The sequence below is a fragment of the Terrapene carolina genome, unplaced genomic scaffold, assembly GCF_002925995.2.
Source record: "Terrapene carolina triunguis isolate 2854851 unplaced genomic scaffold, T_m_triunguis-2.0 Scaffold662, whole genome shotgun sequence".
NCBI classification, from domain to species: Eukaryota; Metazoa; Chordata; order Testudines; family Emydidae; genus Terrapene; species Terrapene triunguis.
Window position 1 is genome coordinate 1079529 of NW_020665013.1, and position 21529 is coordinate 1101057.

Below are 21529 nucleotides of genomic sequence, written 5' to 3' on the forward strand. Positions count from 1 at the left end.
TTATCGTACATGCCCGTAATGAACTGATGAGTTGGGAAAAGCCAGAAGCAAAAAAGTTATGGCCAATCCTTCCCCAGAGTGAGACGCCTCTTTTGTCTAGGCCATCTCACGGGGGCAGTGCAGGACTGTTCCCCACAAAGGGCCTGAGCTTCAGCTGGAGGAAGTAGGCATCATTCCCAAGATGTCAACGTAATCCACCTGGAAGATCTGGCCCAGTAGATTTTCCTCAGATTTGCCCTGTCCTTCCACAGCCTCATAGGAGTCATTGTTTGGAAATATTGCCTGAGATTTATCCCAGCTGTTTCTGCTTTGAGTTTAATTCCATGCCTCTTAGTTCCACCACCTGGTACATTCCTGACCAATTCCTCTCTCTCTCTGCACACATTCAAGGAGACGTATGTTAACAACTGTTCTCTTTTTTCCTAAGCAATCCAAAAGATAAATCACATCTTAAAAGGAGAACACCTACTTTTAACATGGGTCCATACAAAGCCCTGTTGTCCATACAGAAGGGAGTTGTAATTGGGCTGAACTTCCCAGAAACATCTCTGAGAGTGGTTGCCATGGCTTTGCCTCCTCACTGCACATGAGACAACAGCTCCAAACAGACTGGGGGCAGCACATGCTACATGTCTGCGCAACGCGTAGTAGGAGCTGTGAGTGAGCCTGAACAGCCAGATGCATTGCACATGCTGTGGCTACCCTGGGCAGGCACAGTGCCTCCTAGCACCACTGTTTATGTGGTGCCCACCCCATTAGAAGATTAGGATTGGAAGAGACCTCAGGAGGTCATCTAGTCCAACCCCTTGCTCAAAGCAGAACCAACACCAACTAAATCATCCCAGCCAGGGCTTTGTCAAGCCGGGCCTTAAAAACCTCTAAGGATGGAGATTCCACCACCTCCCTAGGTAACCCATTCCAGTGCTTCACCACCCTCCTAGGGAAATAGTTTTTCCTAATATCCAACCTAAACCTCCCCCACTGCAACTTGAGACCATTGCTCCTTGTTCTGTCATCAGCCACCACTCAGAACTGCCGAGCTTCATCCTCTTTGGAACCCCCCTTCAGGTAGTTGAAGGCTGCTATCAAATCCCCCCTCATTCTTCTCTTCTGCAGACTAAATAACCCCAGTTCCCTCAGCCTCTCCTCATAAGTCATGTGTTCCAGCTCCCTAATCATTTTTGTTGCCCTCTGCTGGACTTTCTCCAATTTGTCCACATCCTTTCTGTAGTGGGGTGACCAAAACTGGACACAATACTCCAGATATAGCCTCACCAGTGCCGAATAGAGGGGAATAATCACTTCCCTCAGTCTGCTGGCAATTCTCCGTTGCCATTGGCCTTCTTGGCAACGAGGGCACACTGCTGACTCATAGCCAGCTTCTCGTCCACTGTAATCCCCAGGTCCTTTTCTGCAGAACTGCTGTTTAGCCAGTCAGTCCCCAGCCTGTAGCGGTGCATCGGATTCTTCCTTTCTAAGTGCAGGACTCATCAGATTTCTTTTGGCCCAATCCTCCAATTTGTCTAGGTCACTCTGGACCCTATCCCTACCCTCCAGCGTATCCAGGGGTGAAAGTAACTTAAAGGACTTACTGGTACTCCAGAGTCCTGAGGAGGGACGTGGCCTCCACCGGAAGAGGCGTGGCCTCCACCGGAGGAGGCGGGGCCTTTAAATCCCCAGGCCCTTTAAATCAGGATTTAAAGGACCCGGGGCTAGGGCTGTGGTAGCAGCAGCTGGGAGCCCCAAGCCCTTTAAATCACCCCCTGAGCTCCCAGCTGCAGAGGTGGCTGGGAGCCCTGGGGTTCAGGGGTGATTTAAAGGGGGCGATTTAAAGGGCCCGGGGCTCTAGCTGCTTACCGCAGCGGAGCCCCAGGCCCTTTAAATTGCCGACGGAGCCCCGGGGCTCCAGCAACAGGGCCCGGGGCTCCGGCTGCCGCTACCCTCCAGGGCCCTTTAAATCGTCTCCGGAGCCCTGCTGCTGGAGCCATGGGGTAGCAGCGGCAGGGCTCCAGTGGCTATTGAAAGGGCAGCGGGAGCCCCGAACCCTTTCAATAGCCACCAGAGCCCTGCCGCTGCTACCCCAGGGCTCCAGCAGGCTCCGGGGGCTATTTAAAGGGCCCGGGGCTCCCACTGCCTCTACCGTCCCAGGCCCTTTAAATTGTCCCCGGAGCCCTGGGGTAGCAGCAGTCAGCATGGGGCAAGAGCAGTGACTGCGGGCGGGGGAGGGTCCCACCGGAAAATGAAAGGGTCTGAGGGGGAAGGGCAGCCTGCCCTGGCAGTAGTGGAGGGGGGCACTAGGACCCTGCGGCGGCAGTTAATGCAGGCAGGCAGCATGGAGCTTCAGGGAAGAGACATAGCCGGATCCAGGGAGGTGCATGGGGGCAGCAAAGGGGGGCCGGGGCACACTCAGGGGAGGCGCGGGGGGGGCAGCAGGTGGGGCCAGGGGGGAGACCCGGCCCCAAACATTCGAGGAGCCGGGCCCCCAGACCCTCAGTATTGCTGGAGCCAGGAAGAGGAGTCAGAGAGGGGGAGAGTGCTCCATTTTTCTTACCGGTCCTCCGTACCGGCCCGCACTGGCTTACTTTCACCTCTGAGCGTATCTACCTCTCCCCCACAGCTTAGTGTCATCTGCGAACTTGCGGAGGGTGCAATTAATCCCATCATCCAGATCATTGATAAAGATGTTGAAGAAAACCAGCCCCAGGACCGACCCCTGGGGCACTCCGCTTGATACCGGCTGCCAACTAGACATGGAGCCATTGATCACTACCCGTTGAGCCCGACGATCTAGCCAGCTTTCTATCCACCTTACAGTCCATTCATCCAGCCCATACTTCTTTAACTTGCTGGCAAGAATACTGTGGGAGACCGTATCAAAAGCTTTGCTAAAGTCAAGGAATAACACATCCACTGCTTTCCCCTCATCCACAGAGCCAGTTATCTCATCATAGAAGGCAATCAGGTTGGTTCACCCGATTCCCCTACCTGCCCACACTGCTCTCCCTGGCTATTAGCCAGGATGGGCAGGGATGGTGTCCCTAGCCTCTGTTTGCCAGAAGCTGGGAATGGGTAATGGGGGTTCTGTTCCGTTCATCCCCTCTGGGTAAGGTGACCATATTTCCCAAAGAGAAAATGGGACACCCCCAGCTGCTCGGGCTGTCAACCATCCTGGAACCCTGCCTCCCCCCATGCTGGAATGCCTCCTTTTGAAAAAAAAAGTCGGGATGGCTGGGACAGGGCTTAAAAAAGGGATTGTCCCGGACAAAATGGGACATATGGTCACCCTACTTCTGAAGCACCTGGGATTGGCCACTGTTAGAAGACAGGATACTGGGCTAGATCTTCTTATGGGACAAAGGCCAATATTTCCGAAAAGGTTCCTGGCTGTTACTTTCCTGGATCACACTCTTCCCTGGTGTAACCACACAAAGGAGCATGGAGTTCGAGCAGAGCTGAATTTGCTGTACGTGTATTGAAGCCTAGGCAGACTCAGTGTGAAGCCAACATGAGCAGAGGAATTTGTAGTCATCAGGATTTTATCTGTCTATTACCTATGTCAGGTATTTATAGGGCACCAGTCACCACAGCATCTAGGCACAGAAAGGTGAAGGGATAACCCTAGGTAACTGTTACTATGGTTAGATTAGATTGACAACATATTTGTAAGGAGAGCTCTGCCAGTAATCAGTAGTGTGTTTTGCAGACAAAGTCCCCTTTGATTATCACTGTCCAAGTGTCACTTGCAACTTACTCTTCCACATGCAACAAAAGTGACCCTGGGTCATGACAGAAAGAAGCCGAGTGGCTTTTATTGCCTGCCTTTGGCATGCGGCTGGCCTGCTTTCCCTCCCTGAAGCATTAGTGACCAGTGCAAACCCAAACACCCCTCCAGTACAAATGCCAGAGCCCAGGCACACTCCTGGGGAGCTTACCCGCCAGAGTGCATTGTGAAATCCTCCCCTGCTGGCCCAGTGGAATGCTAGGCACGTGCCCAGACATGTATACTGTATACGCATTCCCTGCATTCCTGCGAGATTGCGAACATATGGCCACCATCCTCCCCGGGAAGCATTGTGATGGGCTGGGGTGCAGGGGAGCACACATTCCTGTATGTGCTGCAGTTTTTTGGGATTCAGCAGGACCGTGGCACAACGTGGCACTATAAAGTCAGCATTCCAGGCTTAGCCTTGCAATTCCTTCCCTGAGTTAAAGGAACACCCCGCATGGGGTTTGAATTGTGGGGACTATTTCCCTGTGATTGGATCAGTGGCCAGTTCACAATGGGTTTTCCACAGAAAAGTAAATGTAGCAACAAATCCCCTGCCAGTCTATAGCAATGTTCAGCTGAGGACCTCAAAAGGACTTTCAGGATCTCAATAATTTCTTCCTGTCAATGGGAACCAGCCTTCAGTGAGACTTACTGCCCTGCCTGTAACTGAATTCCCTTAGGTGGCGATTTCTCTCTGGTCAGGCTTTTGCAGCACCTAGGAAGGTTCCTTCAGACAGACAGCCTGAAGGGAGAACAGCCCAGTGCTTCTCGACTGTCTCCTGATGTCAAAGCGAGGCTGGCTAATGCCTTAGCCCAGCACAGCTTTGTGTCGGGGTGTTCTCTGCAAACAGAGAAAGAGGAGAAATGAGCATATCTATGGGGATTCGGGGGAGTGCTAGCTCTAGGGGACTGAACCGTGGCAAAACTCCCATTGACTTCAGCAGGAGCCAGACTGGACCCAGTGAGAAGTGGAGCCAGTGAAATGGTATGGGGTATGTCTACAGTGCAGGAGGTGATGTACCAAGCTAGCTTTGATTTAGCTAGCTCCACTAACAACCGCAGTCAAGCCATGGCAGCAAGTGCTGTATAACTTTGCCCAGGACGCTGGTGGCTAGCCAGTGCTGCTGGGACTTCACTGCTGTTGTTATCTGAATTAGCTAGATCAAAGCTAGTGTGGTTATGACTACATGTGCCCCTCTGATTGCAGGGTAGACATAACGTTAGAGTAGCTGCAGTGAAATTGGCTGAACGTTCAGTGCATGCCTCGAGGCGCCTGGACCACTTGCAAAATCAAATGCATTCAAATATTTGTGTTGGCAGGAATTGCTGGTTTTTCATTACTTTGAAAAGTTGGGGGAAACCAAGCGAGTGGCTACCAGCAGTGATTACAGAAGCAGTGATGTCTAGTGGTTTGAGCAGAGGACTGGGGAGCCAAGATTCCTGGGTTCTAGTCCCAGCTCTGCCACTGAGTCACTGTATGACTTGGAGCGAGTCTCTCTCGCCCAGCATGTCAGGTGGGTCTAATAATGTAGCCACCATCTGGGAGTGTGGTGAGGCCGAATGGATGCGTGTTTGGAAAGGGCTTTGGGACCCAAGAGTAACAGACATCTAGACATGGAAAGCAGCATTAGGTGCAATGCTCTTAAGCAGCCAGTGCAGCACTTGTGAAAGTACTGGGGCACACACAGCTTGAGTTCTGCAATATTCATTCCTGAATGTGACTTTGCTTTAAATATTGGAGAGTCTGTCTGGGAGCCATAGAGCAACCATTGCTGACTCTCATGATGTTATTGCAAGTCACATTGTATTTGGGGTTTTCTTAAAGCCCCAGTTCCTGGAGTCAGGTCATTTGTGAAACTCTCGGCTATTTTTAAACTACGTTTGTTGTCTCTCATGGTTGCAGAGAAAAGCTGGAAAACATGGTTCCTAAAGGCTCAAAAACCAAAAGGCAAAGAAAAAGACGAACACCCAGAGGCTGAAAGAGAGCTGGCTGCAGACATGCCATCTGAACCAGCTGGAGCCTTTCTTGCTGTGGCTGCCTGACAAAGGGGAGAAGAGGGTGAGGGTGCATTTCTACACTATGAGGCAGTTTTGACCCACAGTTACTCCCATATAACAGCAAGGGCAGTTCCACAGGAGGAACTGAGAGCAGAACTGGCATTTCCAGGCAAGCTGGGATAAAGAGTAACATGACACACGTGCGGCACTGGACAGAGAAGCCAACTTTGCAGAGGCTATGCTCATATTTGTGGAAGTTTTGGCAAATGTATCTAATTCCACTGAGGAGATGGCAAAGCAATCCTGCCCCTGCCATCTCAGGAGAAAGAACCACCAGCTTTCGTGCAGGTTCCTGTTGCACCCAATTCCCTTCCCTTTCATGTGTGCGCATGTCATGAGATGAGCTGCAGAGTGGATAGAGGTAACCCACTGGGAGCTCATTTTCCACAACCAGCCAGCAACCGCAAATGATCAACATGACAAAGCAGCCAAGCCAGACCAGTATGTGCTGGCCTGCATCCTGCAGCAGATGCCAAGGTCCTGGCAATGCAACCCAAAGCTGGCCCCAGGGGCCTGGAGGAGTGGTGTTTCCCACACAATGGGTCCTCACCCCCCTTGTTCAGACTGTGAGAAGGGAAGAGTGTGCTGTGCGGAGGGTCACTAGTAGGTGAATGGCTGTAGTGTCAGTCATTTCCAGAAGCCCTGAATACATCTGGCAGAGATGATCATGAGCACATGGTAATATACTGACCCCTGACAGCTCCCTGCTTTCTGGCTATCTGACTGGTGCTGTTTGTTTCAGATGCCAGAGCTGCCCAGTTCTCCACAGTTTAGTCCTTTGTACAGGTCTGCTGGGCCCCTGACCAGTTTAGTGTTTCTCTGGCTCCTGGCTCATTGTCGGGTGGACTGCACATGGAATCAGAGAGCAATCTGGGTGCATTAAGAAATAGCTGTGGCATTAAAAAGAAGGCTTCATGATCCCCTTCTTTTCCACGGCTCCTCTCCTCATGCAGGTTCCTAGGGGCCCACAGGGCTAAGCCAATACCTTTTTGCCTTTTCTATTTTTAATAATTCTCAGTGTTCTTGTTTAAGTGCCTTGAGTGTGCAGTTAGTTCACTGTGTGGATGATTTGGGGCTCCCGGGGGTTCACTCACATTGGACACAGGGGTCAGAGAGCGAGGCAGGGGGAGGGAGATGCATTTTTGTGATTCCTGACTCCCCAGTGTATGACCTTCAGATGTCATCTGAGCCTACCCGAAACAGCCAGACATTTCTTTCTGACACCCAAATCATGGCCTAAGCCAATCCTTTTAGCGCAGCACTTTTATTTCCTACATAAACATGGCTAACAAAGAGTTTAATCACCAAGAACAGTCAGCAGTAGATGGACTTTTTGGCAAACCATGTCATGAATGCTTTGTCACAGTGAGAACTGGCTCTGAGAGATGCCCTGCTGGAATTCACTATGCCAAGGTGGCTCACTGGACTGTAGCAGAAATTACAAAGTAATTAATTTTCTTTCAGCACAGAGGGACAGCGAGGAGCCCTTCAGTGAGAGCACGGCTGGGGTTTATGGCCTTTGCAATTCTTGCTACGTTTAGAACTAGAGCAGGGCAAATAATGGTTTTTTCGGTTCACTGGAAATTCCAAAAAATAGGGAGGAAGAAATAGTCTCAGGTTGAACTGAAACCAAAGTTTTTAGAAATTTTTGATGAATCTAAAGTTTTAAAAAATTCATTGTGAGTCAAACAAAACAATTTGTTCAACTCAAAGAGAAACGTTTCATTTAGAGGTGAGCATTTTAAAAAGTTTTTTATTTTAAAAATGTTAAATTTAAGGACATTTTGAAACAAAAAGTCATTTCAAATAGAAAAATTTTGTTTAAAAAAATGAAATGTTTTGATTTTTGGGAAATTTTTTTTAGGTTTCTTTTTTATCAAAACAATAGGGTAAAATCTCACAAATTTCACAAAATGGTCTGGTGATGCCGAATCGGCATTTTTCACTGGGAAAAAATTTCATTCAACAAGTTTTGCACAGCTCTACCCAGACCCTGTAGTGCTGGCTCCCAGGAACACAAACTCTTTCAGGACAGCTTACGGAGCTGTCCCCGGTCTGGTTCGGTGCTTGGACACAGACAGTCAGCATCAGGGTGGGACTGGCAATCATCTGATATTCTCTTACCTCCACCAGAGCCGCAGTTGGGGGACAGCTGCCCATTGGAGCACGTGCACATATTCGGCCGTGAACAAAACCCATCGCCACAAGAGTTCCGGCAAATTGCTGGAGAGAGACAAGCAGAAACTGAACAGTGTTGCCCTGTTGTGCCATGCACTATGGCCTGCTGTCAGAGTTTCCAAGGCCTTCTGTGAGCATCTAGTCTGACCTCCTGAAATACACAGGCCAGAGACCTGCCTCCCAAATTCCTAGAAACACAGCCAATGCCCTTAGCTTCTAGCAAAGGCCTGGCCTGGGGTATCTGGGCTATTGGTGCTACGGCATGAACTAGGGTTGCCAACGTTCTAATCACACAAAACCGAACACCCCTGACCCGCCCCTGTCCCGCCCCTTCCCCAAGGCCCTGCCCCTGCCATGCCCCTTCTCTGGGGCCCGAACCCCCCTTGCTCCATCCCCCCTCCCTCCGCTGCTCGCTCTCCCCCACCCTCACTCACTTTCACCCGGATGGGGCAGGGGGTTGGGGTGCAGGAGGGGGGTGAGAGCGCTGGCTCGGGGTGCAAGCTCACAGGTGGAGCTGGGAATTAGGGGCTTGGAGTGTGGGAGGGGGCTAGGGACTGAGGCAGGAGGTTGGGGTATTGGGGGGGTACGGGGTGCATGCTCCAGGAGGGAGTTTGGGAGCAGGAGGGGACACCGGGCTGGGGTAGGGGGTTGGGGTGAGGGAAGGGGTTCGGGGTGCGGGGTCCCAGTGACACTTACCGTGGCTCCCAGGAAGCGGCCACCAGGTCCTTGCACCCCCATGGTTCATGGGCAGCCAGGGAGGCTCCGCATGCTGCCCTTGTGCCCACAGGCGCCGCCCCCACAGCTTCCACTGATCATGGTTTCCGGCCAATGGGAGCTGCGGAGCCAGCCCTCAGGGTGGAGGCAGGGTGCAGAGCCTCCCTGGTCGCCCTGCACCTAGGGGCCTCAAGGACCTGGCGGCCACTTTTGGGAACTGCACAGAGCCAGGGCAGGTAGGGAGCCTGCCTTAGCCCCGAGCCCCACTGCGCTGCCAACTGGACTTTTAACAGCCCGGTCAGCAGTGCCGACTGGAGCAGCCAGGGTCCTATTTCAATCAGACGTTCCAGTCGAAAACCAGATGCCTGGCAACCCTAGCGTGAACCTGCTCACAGTGAGGATTAATATTCCTCTAAAGAAGATTAAAGCTTCCATGGCTGCTGGAAATTGCTGAACAGCACATGGGAACACCAGCCTGAGCAGAACAGCAGCTGGAAAGGTTGCACTAGCCCCCTAGGGCTGACAACCTTCCTGGGGACACACTCAGACCGAGGGGTGAGGGGACACGATGTTTCCTTTGGACCTAACCCTCCCAAGTCTTGTCCTCGCATAGTTCCCCCCTTCCAGTGATGGTTGGGACTGAAGACGCACATAGCACCAGTTCTGCTGGTTTCAGGTGTTTGTCAAAGGCTATTGTGGTGACAATTTGCCTTGGGCCAAGTTTAAAAGTGTTGTCAAGTTTTCTGTCTTTCCTGTGAAAATTTCAGAACCCTGGGGGGTGGAGGAGCATGTATGTGTAACTGAGACCTCCTTCATCTGTGGGACCGTGGGTTAGATCATAGAGTCACAGAATCATAAATTCCAAGGCCAGGAGGGATCATCGTGATCATCTGCTTTGAACTCTTGTATCACACAGGACAGAGAACTGCCCCAGAATAACTTCTAGAGCAGATCATTTAGAAACACATCCAGTCATGATTTACAAATTGTCAGTGATGGAGAATCCACCGTGACCCTTGGTAAATTGTTCCAGTGGTTAATTACCCTCCCTGTTAAAACTTTACACCTGAATTTTCCTAACTTCAACTTCCAGCCTTCGGCTCATGTTAGACTTTTCCCTGCTACACTGCAGAGCCCATTATTCAATAGTTGTTCCCCCTGTAGATACTTATAGACTGTAATCATCACCCCTGAAATCTTCCCTTTGTTAAGATAATAGATTGAGTTGTTTGAGTCTATCACCAGAAGGCGGGTTTTCTAATCCTTTAGCCATTCTCGGGTCTCTCCTCTGAACCCTCTCCAATTTATCAGCATCCTTCTTGAATTATGGACACCAGTGCCAAACACAGAAGTAAATGAACCTCTCTTCTCCGACTGGAGATTCCCCTGTTTATGCATCTCAGGCATTAGTTTTCTTGGCCACAGTGTTGCACTGGGAGCTCATGTTCAGCTGATTTTCCATCACAATCCCCAAATCTTTTTCAGAGTCACGGCTTCCCCGGATAGAGTCCACCCTCCTGTATGCATGGGCTCCATTCTTTGTCCCTAGAGGGATACATCTACATTGAGCTGTATTAAAATATATATTGTTTCCTTCTTCCCAAACTATCAAGTGATCCACATCGCTCTGTATCAGAGACCTGTCCTCTTCAGTATTTACCCCCCACCCCCCAATTTAGTGTCATCTGAAACTTTAACTGTGAGGATTTCATGTTTGCTTGCAGGGCACTGTTAGAAATGTTAACTAGAGGAGGGCCAAGAACCTTGCCGAACCCCACTGGAAATACACCTGCTCAGTGACAATTCCCCATTTACAGTTATGTTTTGAGACCTCAGTTAGCCAATTTATAATCCATTTAAAGTGTGCTATGTCAATTTTATATCATTCTTGCTTTTTAAGCAAACCGTTGTGCAGTACCAAGTCGTAGAGGAGCCCAAATATATTACACCAACACTAATATCAACCAAATTTATAATCTCATCAAAAAAGGTGTCAAGTTAATCTGACAGAATCTATTTTCCATGAACCCATGTTGATTGGCATTAATTACATTACCCTCCTTTAATTTTTTATTAATTGAGTCCCAAATCAGCTGCTCCATCATCTTGCCCAGATCAAGGCAGGCCTATTATTACCTAGGTCATTCTGTTTATTCTTTCTAAAAATTAGCACAACATTAGCTTTTTTTCCAGCCTTCTGGAACTTCCCCAGTGCTCAAAGACAGATTGAAAATCAGCATGAATAGTCCAGTGAGCTCCTCAGCCAGCTCTTTTAAAACTCTTGGAAGGAAGTTACCTGGATCTGCTGATTTTAAAATGTCTAACATCATTGGCTTCCATTTAACATCCTCCAGAGATACAAGTGGAATGTCAAGAGTGTTACCAACATATGATGAAACTATATCAGGGACCTAGCTAGGGTCAACTGGAGCTCTATCCATTGTTTTCCATGCCCGACCCCCTTCCCTCTCTCCTTTGTGGAGTGCTGCTCTGCCCCCACCTCAGACCAGGAAAGCCAAATAGCATTCTGGCAGTATTGTTTCACCTGTGTAAGCAGAGATTGATTAGAGCCCAGCGAGAAGCTCTCATCTCTGTGTGTTTTATAAAAAACAATGACAATGTAGAGTTCCCAAGGATCAAGAACCCAGATGGCATGTGTTACAGCTCTGCAGGGCGTCGGCTGGCAGTGCTGAGTGTCACTAACCTCACATGCCATTAAGCCACTATTTGGCTGGGAGTTCCCTAACCCCTGTGATATAAGCAGCATTAAATCTGCTCCTGGTATCATCAGCAGAATTTTTTCAGAAGCATAGGACAGCTAAATTAATCAGCAGGATTTCCTGTGGTGAGGAGAATTGTGGGTTTTCTTGTTTGTTTTAATCCCACTTTCACCAAACCATGCTTGGGTGAGAAGTCTCATTCCTTCATTTTTAACTCTTGAGTGATCTTGGCTCTTTGTTTTCTCTTTGTCTTTGGTGAGTAGTATTCATATTAACTACACGCAAAACCTACTTTAAAAGAATATTATTAAGATTGCAAAGTCAAGCACTTAAAAATTAGGAAATACCAGATGTAAGGTTGTCTGTGCAAGCCTCTGTGTAGGCATTATGGTACAGTCTTTAATTATATGACCACAACTATGTTTTCTGCAGGACTGCTGCCTCATTCAATGCACAGGATGGACGGTGCTCACTAACTGAGCAGCTAGTCAATATTTTGTTTTATTCTCGTTGGTCAATATGTAGCCCCAGGCCTTATTTGCTGCAGACTATATACAAACCCTGATATGAATAGAGAATTATTAATTTCCTATGGGCTTTTCTAGGGTTCTTATCACTAGGGTAAGGGATTTATTTTCACAGCACCCCTGCAAGGTGAAGGGGGTGGGATTATCCCCATTTCACACATGGGGAACTGAGGCACAGAGAGATTAAGGTCACAAGTATCCACTAATTTTGGGAGACCAATTTGGACCTGATTTTTCAGAGTACTTAGCATTATCTAGCATTTTATATGTCCGAAGCCCAGTTCCCATTGACTTCAATTGCAGCACTCAGCACTTCTGCAAGTCAGATCCCATGGTTCCAAGTCAGACACCCGCAAAATGAGGAACACACAATGAGGAACAAATGTTGGTTGAAGTGACTTGCCCAGCACCATGCAGGGACTCTGTGACAGAGGCAGGGACAGAATCCAGTTCTCCAGGGCAGCATTCGACTGCCTTAACCGTGAGACCATCCTTTCTCTTCCTGCATCCCCTGCCTCTTTTACCGCACACCTTCCAACTTCTGCAACAAATGAGGCAGAGCCCTACAAACAACAGCCTCCTTCGCTACCCAACCCTGATTCATCCCCAGAGCCGGGGTGGGAAATAGTGTGTGATCATGTAAATTGTAGGCTGTATCATAACACATACACAGAAGGGGACCAGACTGACCACCAGCACAGTTATTCTGGTATGGCTCTGCCAGTCTAACTCCCCCATGGGGACATTCTATTCCAGAAGAGTTACTCTGCTTCCTCAGTCAATATCAATTCAGTGTTCACTCTGGGGGAAGACTGCCCCCTACCGAATCACCAGCTACGTACAGCACCTGGAACATTGTGGAATTCCTGTCTTCACCCAGCTGTCACTAGCCTAAAAAGTGTATGTTATCAGCCCATTTTGCCACCTTACCGTTCACCCCATATCCTTAGCCAATACCAGTCCTAGTACAGACCCTTTTGGCACCCCACTGTTATATTTTTGCCATGAAGAAAATTGACCATTAATTCCTACTCTTTGTTTTCTGTCTTTTAGCTGGTTTTTGATCTAGGATAGAACTTTGTCTTTTGTCCAAGGACTAATTAATGGAGCTGATCGAAACTGGGATTCTGTTGATAAAAAGTTATTTCTGATGACATTTCTCAGTGGGAAATAATGAAATAAATGAAATGAAAATGGTCATTTTATTTAATTTCAAATTGAAATTTTTATTTCATTTTGGTGTTGTAAAACCAAAAATAATTCAAAATGGCAGAGTGGTGAAGGAAAAATGAAATACTGTAAGTATGTCAATCTGTAGCTTTTCAAAATTCAAAAATTTTGAAAGAAAACTTCTTGTTCTAAAATTTTTGCTAGAAAAAAAGTGTTTTCAACCAGCTCTGCTGATTAGTTTCCTTACTAGCTTCTAGTGAGGGTCTTTGCCAAGGGCTTCTTGAAAGTCTAAATAGGAAGATAGAGTTTCCTATACCAGATCAGCTGATCTACCTAGTCCAGTGTCCTGTCTCTGACAGTGACTAGTACCAGATGATTCAAAGGAAGATGTAAATCCCTGATAACAGACAATTTGTAGTGACAATGTGTCTTTAGATCTAGGCACCTAGTTAATGTCTCTTATAAAAATGTCTTCCTCCAAGGAAGCAGTTTTAAATTAACTTTTCTTGCTTGGGAGACACCTTTGGGGACAAATGTGCTACAGCAGGAATCCAAACTGTCCGATTTAAAGGCCACAGTGACAATTCTGCAGGAGTCTAAGAGCCATGCCTTATTTCTATTAAATGGTGCAGATTATAACCACTCATCTATAATCATCCTGCAGAGACTACACACTCCATCATTCAGTACTCCTGCTAAAGCAGATTAGGAATATTCATTTCACCTGCTGCGAGGGTGGACTGTGTATTTCATCACTGCAAGGTAGCTAGTTCCCTGGGAGATGCCCTGTGATGTCATTAAAAGGGAAGTCAATACTCACGAACAATGCACTGATTTCCTCCTGGCAGCGTTTTCCATCCAGGGCAGCAGTAAGAGTGGAACCTTGAGCCGCAAACATTAGGTCTGTCATTTAGAAAACAAACATTTAGAATCAATTTTATTCTCCATTCGCTGCATCTGGAGTAGCCAACAAAGTTCCATTGTCATGTTAGAGCATTTTAAGGGCCTTTGATATGGCATATCACTGCCAGTTTATGTTCCCTCAACCACAGGGCAAAACCGGCCTCAACAGATAAATCCCATTAAAGAGAATCAACACACATTATTTTAATAAACCCTCAATTAACTTTTAACCTCTCTTTCAATAAAGTAACTACCATAGGACACAGCTGTACCTACACTCATGTGGAGGAGCACAGCCAAACGGCACGTGCATCACACTGCCCATTACTTAGGATAAACAGCATGAGGGCTGGCTGCTCAGGGTGCCGAGTTGTGGTATATGGAACTTTTCATTTCCATCCTCTGGTTTCAGGTCCAGACGGGGGCTGGAAGATTCTGCTGTCCAAAGGCTGTTCAATGGATGGTGTGAAATGAGTTGTGGCCTCCCACTTGCACCTGGTGTAAAGTTGTCTGTGCACAAAATGGCCGTATCAGCTGGCACTTGATGGTTCTCTTGAAGCTGCCTCAGCAACTGTGTATTTCCAGCCTCTCAAATATTGATTTATATGTACATTGAATCTTAACTCTGTTTCCTGGCTTTCTGATACTTGGGTTGTTGTTTTTTAGTTAGAACACTATTGTAGTGTAGCGAGACTAGATCAGCCAGTGATCTGGGCACTTGTTTGGGACATGTGAGTCCTGGGTTGAATTCCCTGCTACACCATAAACTTTGGGCTATCTTGGCAATTCACCGAGTCTCTCTGTGCCTCACATTGCCCTCTGTAAAATGGGGGAGATAGCACTGCCTGCCTCACAGGGGTTATGGGATAAGTAAATACATTAATGACAGTGAGGCACTCCGATACTTCAATGGGGGCCATATAAATACCTAAGATAGATTTAACAGCCTTATGTTACTGAGATGAGCTCTCATTCTTTCCCCACTAGATATATTTACTATGCTATACAACAGAGGTACTGTATGTTCTGCACTAGAGCTGGCCAGAAAACAAGAATTCCGTTTCACAAACAATTGTGAGGTTTTGACATTTGTTCTGCATCAGAACGAAAACGAGACCTTTCAAAACTTTTAGTGAAAACCACGAGAGAGAGACAAACCACGCAAGAAGAACCAGGTAATTAGGTCACTCATGGGGGATGAGACACAGGGTACGTCTACACTACGAGATTAATTCGAATTTAGATAATTCGAATTTGGGAAACAGATTGTATAAATTCGATTGTGCGCGGCCACACTAAGCACATTAATTCGGTTTTTAACCACATTAATTCGGTGGTGTGCGGCCACACTACCCCATTAATTTTAACCACATTAATTCGGTGGTGTGCGGCCACACTACCCCTAATTCGAATTAACAAAATCGATTTTGGTGCTACTCCGCTCGTCAGGGTGGAGTACAGAAATCGATTTTAAGTGCCCTTTAATTCGAAGTAACTGGCTCCGTTGTGTGGACGGGTTAAGGATTAATTCGGATTAACGCAGCTAAATCCGAATTAAAGTCGTAGTGTAGACCAGGCCACAGACTCAAGTCCCTGCTCTGATTCAAGCAGAGAAGGGACTTAAACCTGGGTTTCCCTCATCCCAGATGAGTATCCTGACCCCTGGGCTATTGGCTATTCTGGGATGGCAGTAACTCCCTCTTTCTGGTTTTGACCAGAAATTCCGTCTCTTCGACCCAAGAAACCTTCCCAACAAAAGTTTTGTTGAAACCGATACATTCCCGGGAAAAGTTTTGGTTTCAATTAACCAGCACTGTCTGACAAAACAACGTCTCACTGAAAAACTCCCTCCCCGCTCTCTTCAGCACAGAGGGTCCTTATGTATGTCGCTCAACAGCGCTGGACACGGGTCAGTGCTGCTCTCACTCGCATCCATGTGACGGCACTGGAATTCCTGTTGACTCACACCCTTGCTGGGGAGATCAGACTTGGGCCCTGAGGCTTGTTTCTCTGTATAAATGTTTGCTGGGTCCCTGATTTCACTGCTGTGGTCTGTTACCCAGTTATTGGGTACCTATGAGCTGCACTGACCTCCCTTACGTTGCCTGTCAGTCTTAGATCCCTTCCTTCACTCCCTGCGGGGCCGGCGCCGCTCCTGGCTCCCTGCATATCTTTCTGCTAGGAGAGGCTGCACTAGCTGTGTTGATGCAATCGACAAGGATGGGGGCGGGGGAGGGCAATGAGATTCAATGGGTGATGCTTTTGTGAGGCTGCCTGATGGAACCTAGAGGATGGGACTGGGATGGGGCACGGTGGAGCATTTCTGGAGGTAAGGGAATCCCCAAAGAATCTTCAAGAGTCCCTGAGGCACTCAGCTAGGTGTCCTCAGCCCTTCAGCATTAACCGAAGCAGCCATTTCCCCTTGGTCGTGGGTTTGTTTGTTTTCCTTTGATTCCAATTGAAGCTTTATTCATTTTCATGAAGCAAACAAAGCAAGACTCCTGGAGCATGCACACATAACGACGTCAGCCCTGGAAGGTACTTTACTGAGGCCTATCCAGAGTGTTGTGTCATTGTTACACTTCACTAATTCCTAGCTAGACAATTCACTTCTCACGCCTACATGGAACAACCCAAGCTTCCCAGCAAACCTCCGACAGAAAACATGAGACACCAAGCCACTTCCTGTCTGCACACCAGGCACTGTGAGGTGAGGAATCCTGAGAACACACTGCTAAGACAACCCTGACAAGTATTCCTCTGAGCAAGAGCTGCTGAGGTGTTAACATGGGACCAGACTGGTGCATCAGAGATAAGGGAAGGCACGCAGGAAACTTCCCCACCTTGCCCAAGTCACAGCTGCAGACCTTGAACTTGGGCAGCACAGAGGATGCTTCCACCGGATCTACCCTAAGTCAATAGCAGTGGAGCATAAGAATGGAAAACACACAACAAGTATGTATCTAAGATGTTACAACATCTCAGTATGACAGGGGTGGCCAACCTGAGCCTAAGAAGGAGCCAGAATTTACCAATGTACATTGCCAAAGAGCCACAGTAATACGTCAGTAGTCCCCCGTCAGCTCCCCCCCAGCTCCCAGCGCCTCCTGCCCACCGGCTGCCCCGCCGATCAGCACCTTCCCCAACCTCCCCACACCACCCGATCAGCTGTTTCGTAGCATGCAGGAGGCTCTGGGGTGGAGGGGGAAGAGCGAGGGCACGGCAGGCTCAGGGGAGGGGGCAGGAAGCGCCAGGGGTTGAGCAGTGAGCACCCCCCAGCACATTGGAAAGCTGGCGCCTGTAGCTCCAGTCCCGGAGTCGGCGCCTATACAAGGAGCCGCATATTAACTTCTGAAGCCACCCCTGCAGTATGACCTTATGTGGAGGAACAGCCTGAGGCTGTATAATTCATAGATACATACATTATAAGGCCAGAAGGGAGCCCTGTGATCATCTAGTCTGACCTCCTGCCTTGCACAGGCCAGAGACCTGCCCTGAATTAATTCCTGTTTGAATTAGAGCAGATCTTTTAGAAAAACATCCAAACTTGATTTAAAACTTGCTAGTGATGGAGCATCCACCACAGCCCTTGGTTAATTACCCTCATTGCTGAATATTTACACCTTATTTCAAGTCTGAATTTGTCTAGCTCCAGCTTCCAGCCATTGGATCTCGTTACACCTTTGTCTGCTAGAATGAAGAGCCCTTATTATCAGATTTCTTCTCAGCATGAAGGTATTTATAGACTGTGATCAACCGCAACCTTCTCTTTGTTAAACTAAATAGATGGAGCTGCTTGAGTCTGTCACTATAAGGCATGTTTTTGAATCCTTTAATCATTCTTGTGGCTCTTTGAACCCCCCCCCCCAATTCATCAACATTCTTCTTGAATCATGGAAACCAGAATTGGACACAGTATTGCAGCAGGGGTCACACTAGTGCCAAATACAGAGTTAACATAACCTCCTTACTCCTACTTGAGATTTCCCTGTTTATATATCCCAGGATCGCATTAGCACTTTTGGCCACTGTGTTTCATTGGGAACTCATGTTTAGCTGATCATCCACCATGACCCTCAAGTCTTTTCAAAGTCTCTGCTTCCCCGGACAGAGCCCCCATTCCGTAAGTATGGCCTACATTCTCCTTTCCTCGATGTACAACTTTACGTTGGCTGTATTAAAACATGTATTGTTTGCTTGCACCCAGCTCACCAAGAGACCCATCTCGCTTTGTATCAGAGACCTGTCCTCTTCAGTATTTACCACTCCCACAATCTTTGTGTCATCTGCAAACTTCAACGGTGGTAATTTTATGTTCTCTTCCAAGTCACTGATAAAAATGTTAAATAGTGTAGGACCAAGAATGGATCCCTGAGGGCCCCATTAGAAACCCAGAGGCTCAGTGATGATTCCATGTTAACAATTACATTTTGAGAGCCTTCCGTTAGCCTGTTTTAAATTCATTTAATGTGTGCCATGTCGAATTTGTATATCACTAGTTTCCTAATCAAAATGTCATGTGGTAACAATCATATGCCTTACAAGAGCCTAAGCAAATTATAGTAACATGTTATCAACCAAACTTGTAATCTCCTCAAAAGAAGATCCAGAGTTAGTTTGATTGGCTCTCAAGAAGAACAGACTAACACGGCTGCTACTCTGAAACCTTTGATTGGCTCTATTTCCCATAAACCCCTGTTCATTGGCATTAATTCTATTGCCCTCCTTTAATTCTTTCTTAACTGAGTTCTGTATCAGCTGCTCCATTAGGATGCCCAGGACCGATGCCAGGCTATAATTAAAGACTAACAGACTGCCTACACACAAGGGGACTGAAGTCAGGTTGCACAGGTAACCCTAACTTTGGCATTTCCTTAACTGCGCAGCTTGGAAAGTTCTCTTCATTTGCTTTCATCGCAAAACTCAGCTCATTGCTGGGAGGAGGAGAATTCCCCAGTGGGTAATGCTCCAGTGGGATTTGCAAACTTCAGCAACTTGCAGAAGGGACTTTCTTTATTTAAAATGTGCCTCTGCATGAGAGCAGTTGTGTGGGGGCAACGGCAGCTCCAGGATACCGCAAAGGAAAGATCTAACTCACAAGCCTCTGAAAACGCCTCCTTTTGATACTGAAAACCGGCTGATGTTCCCCTGAGCTTCATTTCCATTAGCAAGTTCTTTTCACATTCCAGTGAACAAACAGTTCCCCACTGGCTTGTAGCCCTATTGCTGGGATGTATTGTCGTAGTGCGTGGGACAGCTGTGATGGAGCCATAACTGATCAATGGCTCCATGTCTAGTTGGCAGTCAGTATCAAGCAGAGTGCCCCAAGGGTCGGTCCTGGGGCTGGTTTTGTTCAATATCTTCATTAATGATCTGGAGGATGGCGTGGACTGCACTCTCAGCAAGTTTGCAGATGACACTAAACTGGGAGCAGTGGTAGATACGCTGGAGGGTAGGGATAGGATACAGAGGGACCTAGACAAATTAGAGGATTGGGCCAAAAGAAACCTGATGAGGTTCAACAAGGACAAGTGCAGAGTCCTGCACTTAGGACGGAAGAATCCCATTCACTGTTACAGATGAGGGACCAAATGGCTAGGAAGCAGTTCTGCAGAAAAGGACCTAGGGGTTACAGTGGATGAGAAGCTGGATATGAGTCAAGAGTGTGCCCTTGTTGCCAAGAAGGCTAACGGCATTTTGGGCTGTATAAGTAGGGGCACTGCCAGCAGACTGGGGGACATGATCATTCCCCTCTATTTGACATTGGTGAGGCCTCATCTGGAGTACTGTGTCCAGTTTTGGGCCCCACACTACAAGAAGGATGTGGAAAAAGTAGAAAGAGTCCAGCGGAGGGCAACAAAAATGATCAGGGGGCTGGAGCACATGACTTATGAGGAGAGGCTGAGGGAACTGGGATTGTTTAGCCTGCAGAAGAGAAGAATGAGGGGGGATTTGATAGCTGCTTTCAACTACTTGAAAGGGGGTTCCAAAGAGGATGGATCTAGACTGTTCTCAGTGGTACCAGATGACAGAACAAGGAGTAATGGTCTCAAGTTGCAGTGGGGGAGGTTTAGGTTGGATATTAGGAAAAACTTTTTCCCTAGGAGGGTGGTGAAGCACTGGAATGGGTTACCTAGGGAGGTGGTGGAATCTCCTTCCTTAGAGGTTTTTAAGGTCAGGCTTGACAAAGCCCTGGCTGGGATGATTTAGTTGGGAATTGGTCCTGCTTTGAGCAGGGGGTTGGACTAGATGACATCCTGAGGTCCCGTCCAACCCTGATAGTCTATGATTCTATGATTCTGATAGGAAAGCTCAGTTTACAGAGACCCATTCATTTTAGTCTGGCAAACACTTGGGACCTCAGCCCAGAGTCACAATAGCGAGCAGATGATGCTGTCATTGCATTATTGTTCATTCCACTCCTGCCCTGCATCCCATCAAAAGCAAAAAGCTGTTAAACTTTCTATATCACTTGTATATGTAATTATAAATACATATAATTCATATGCATTATAAAAAGATCATTGATTTATAGATTTTAAGGCCAGAAGAGACTAGTCTAATCACTCAGCCTGACCTCCTAGATAACACAGGCCAGAGAACCTCACCCAACAATTCCTGCATCAAGCCTGTTCACTAGAAGAAGGCTAGACAACCGGAGATGTAACATGAAAGGTAGGGATGTTATCATATATTTATAAGCTTCTTTTGGTTAATTATCATATCACCAATTGCCCTGAAAAAAATTTCTAACTACAGAATACACAAAATCTGTAGGCGTCTGGAGGATGAGGGAGGGGGATTCGTAATCTGTAGCTGCTATTTAATCAGATAAGTATCCCAGAAGGCTCTGGTTCCTGCACAGATCTCTATCCTGTCTTCCCAGGAGTTGAGTGTGCCTGTTAGTTATATATTGTATGGCTGTCTGGCATATCCCGCAGTGACGTCACAGTATCTCGTGTGACCTCTTGTGACTTGTACATAAGATCTGTGAGGAGGAAGGTTGTGAAAAGATGTCACATAGTGATGTGTAGGCCCCCATTGAAGACTTGGGCATCACGCGTGGCCCTTTTTTCAATCAGTTTTTCTGCATCTGTCTTTCCTTGTTTGTTAGTTATATATTATACACGGCTGAATGACTCCACAACACTTTCCAGGGGAGAAGGCATTGGACAGTGTGCATCTCTCACATAAGGTGCAAGCTTTAACTACAGTCTCCATACGCTTCAGACCATTCACAAATTCCAACGAAACCATCACACAGCGCTCACCATGCAAACATAGAGGCTGCGCTAGTTTCCTGTCACTTTCTACCACCCACTCAATTCCTTGCAGAAAGCAAGCACTGTCTCAGTGTCACTTCAGCCCCATTACTAACTGCGTGAGCATTTCAGAGAATCTGCTCTAGCTGTTAGTGCCATTTCCCTTTGCTATCAGTTATCATCTCCCCTCACATTACACTGAGCTTGGCTGGACATTCCTTCAGCCCA

General features: G+C 47.6%; 1 protein-coding gene across 1 annotated transcript in view; it reads right to left on the minus strand.

The window, feature by feature from the left end:
* The window catches only part of LOC112112890 (fibrillin-2-like), a 108585-nt gene that overhangs the window by 48164 nt on the left and 38892 nt on the right, over positions 1-21529 (minus strand). The window contains exons 3-4 of the mRNA XM_029913473.1: positions 13957-14039; positions 7952-8050 (exon numbers count right to left, since the gene is read on the minus strand). Coding sequence (XP_029769333.1) covers positions 7952-8050; positions 13957-14039 — 182 coding nt within the window. The remainder of the gene's footprint in view (positions 1-7951; positions 8051-13956; positions 14040-21529) is intronic.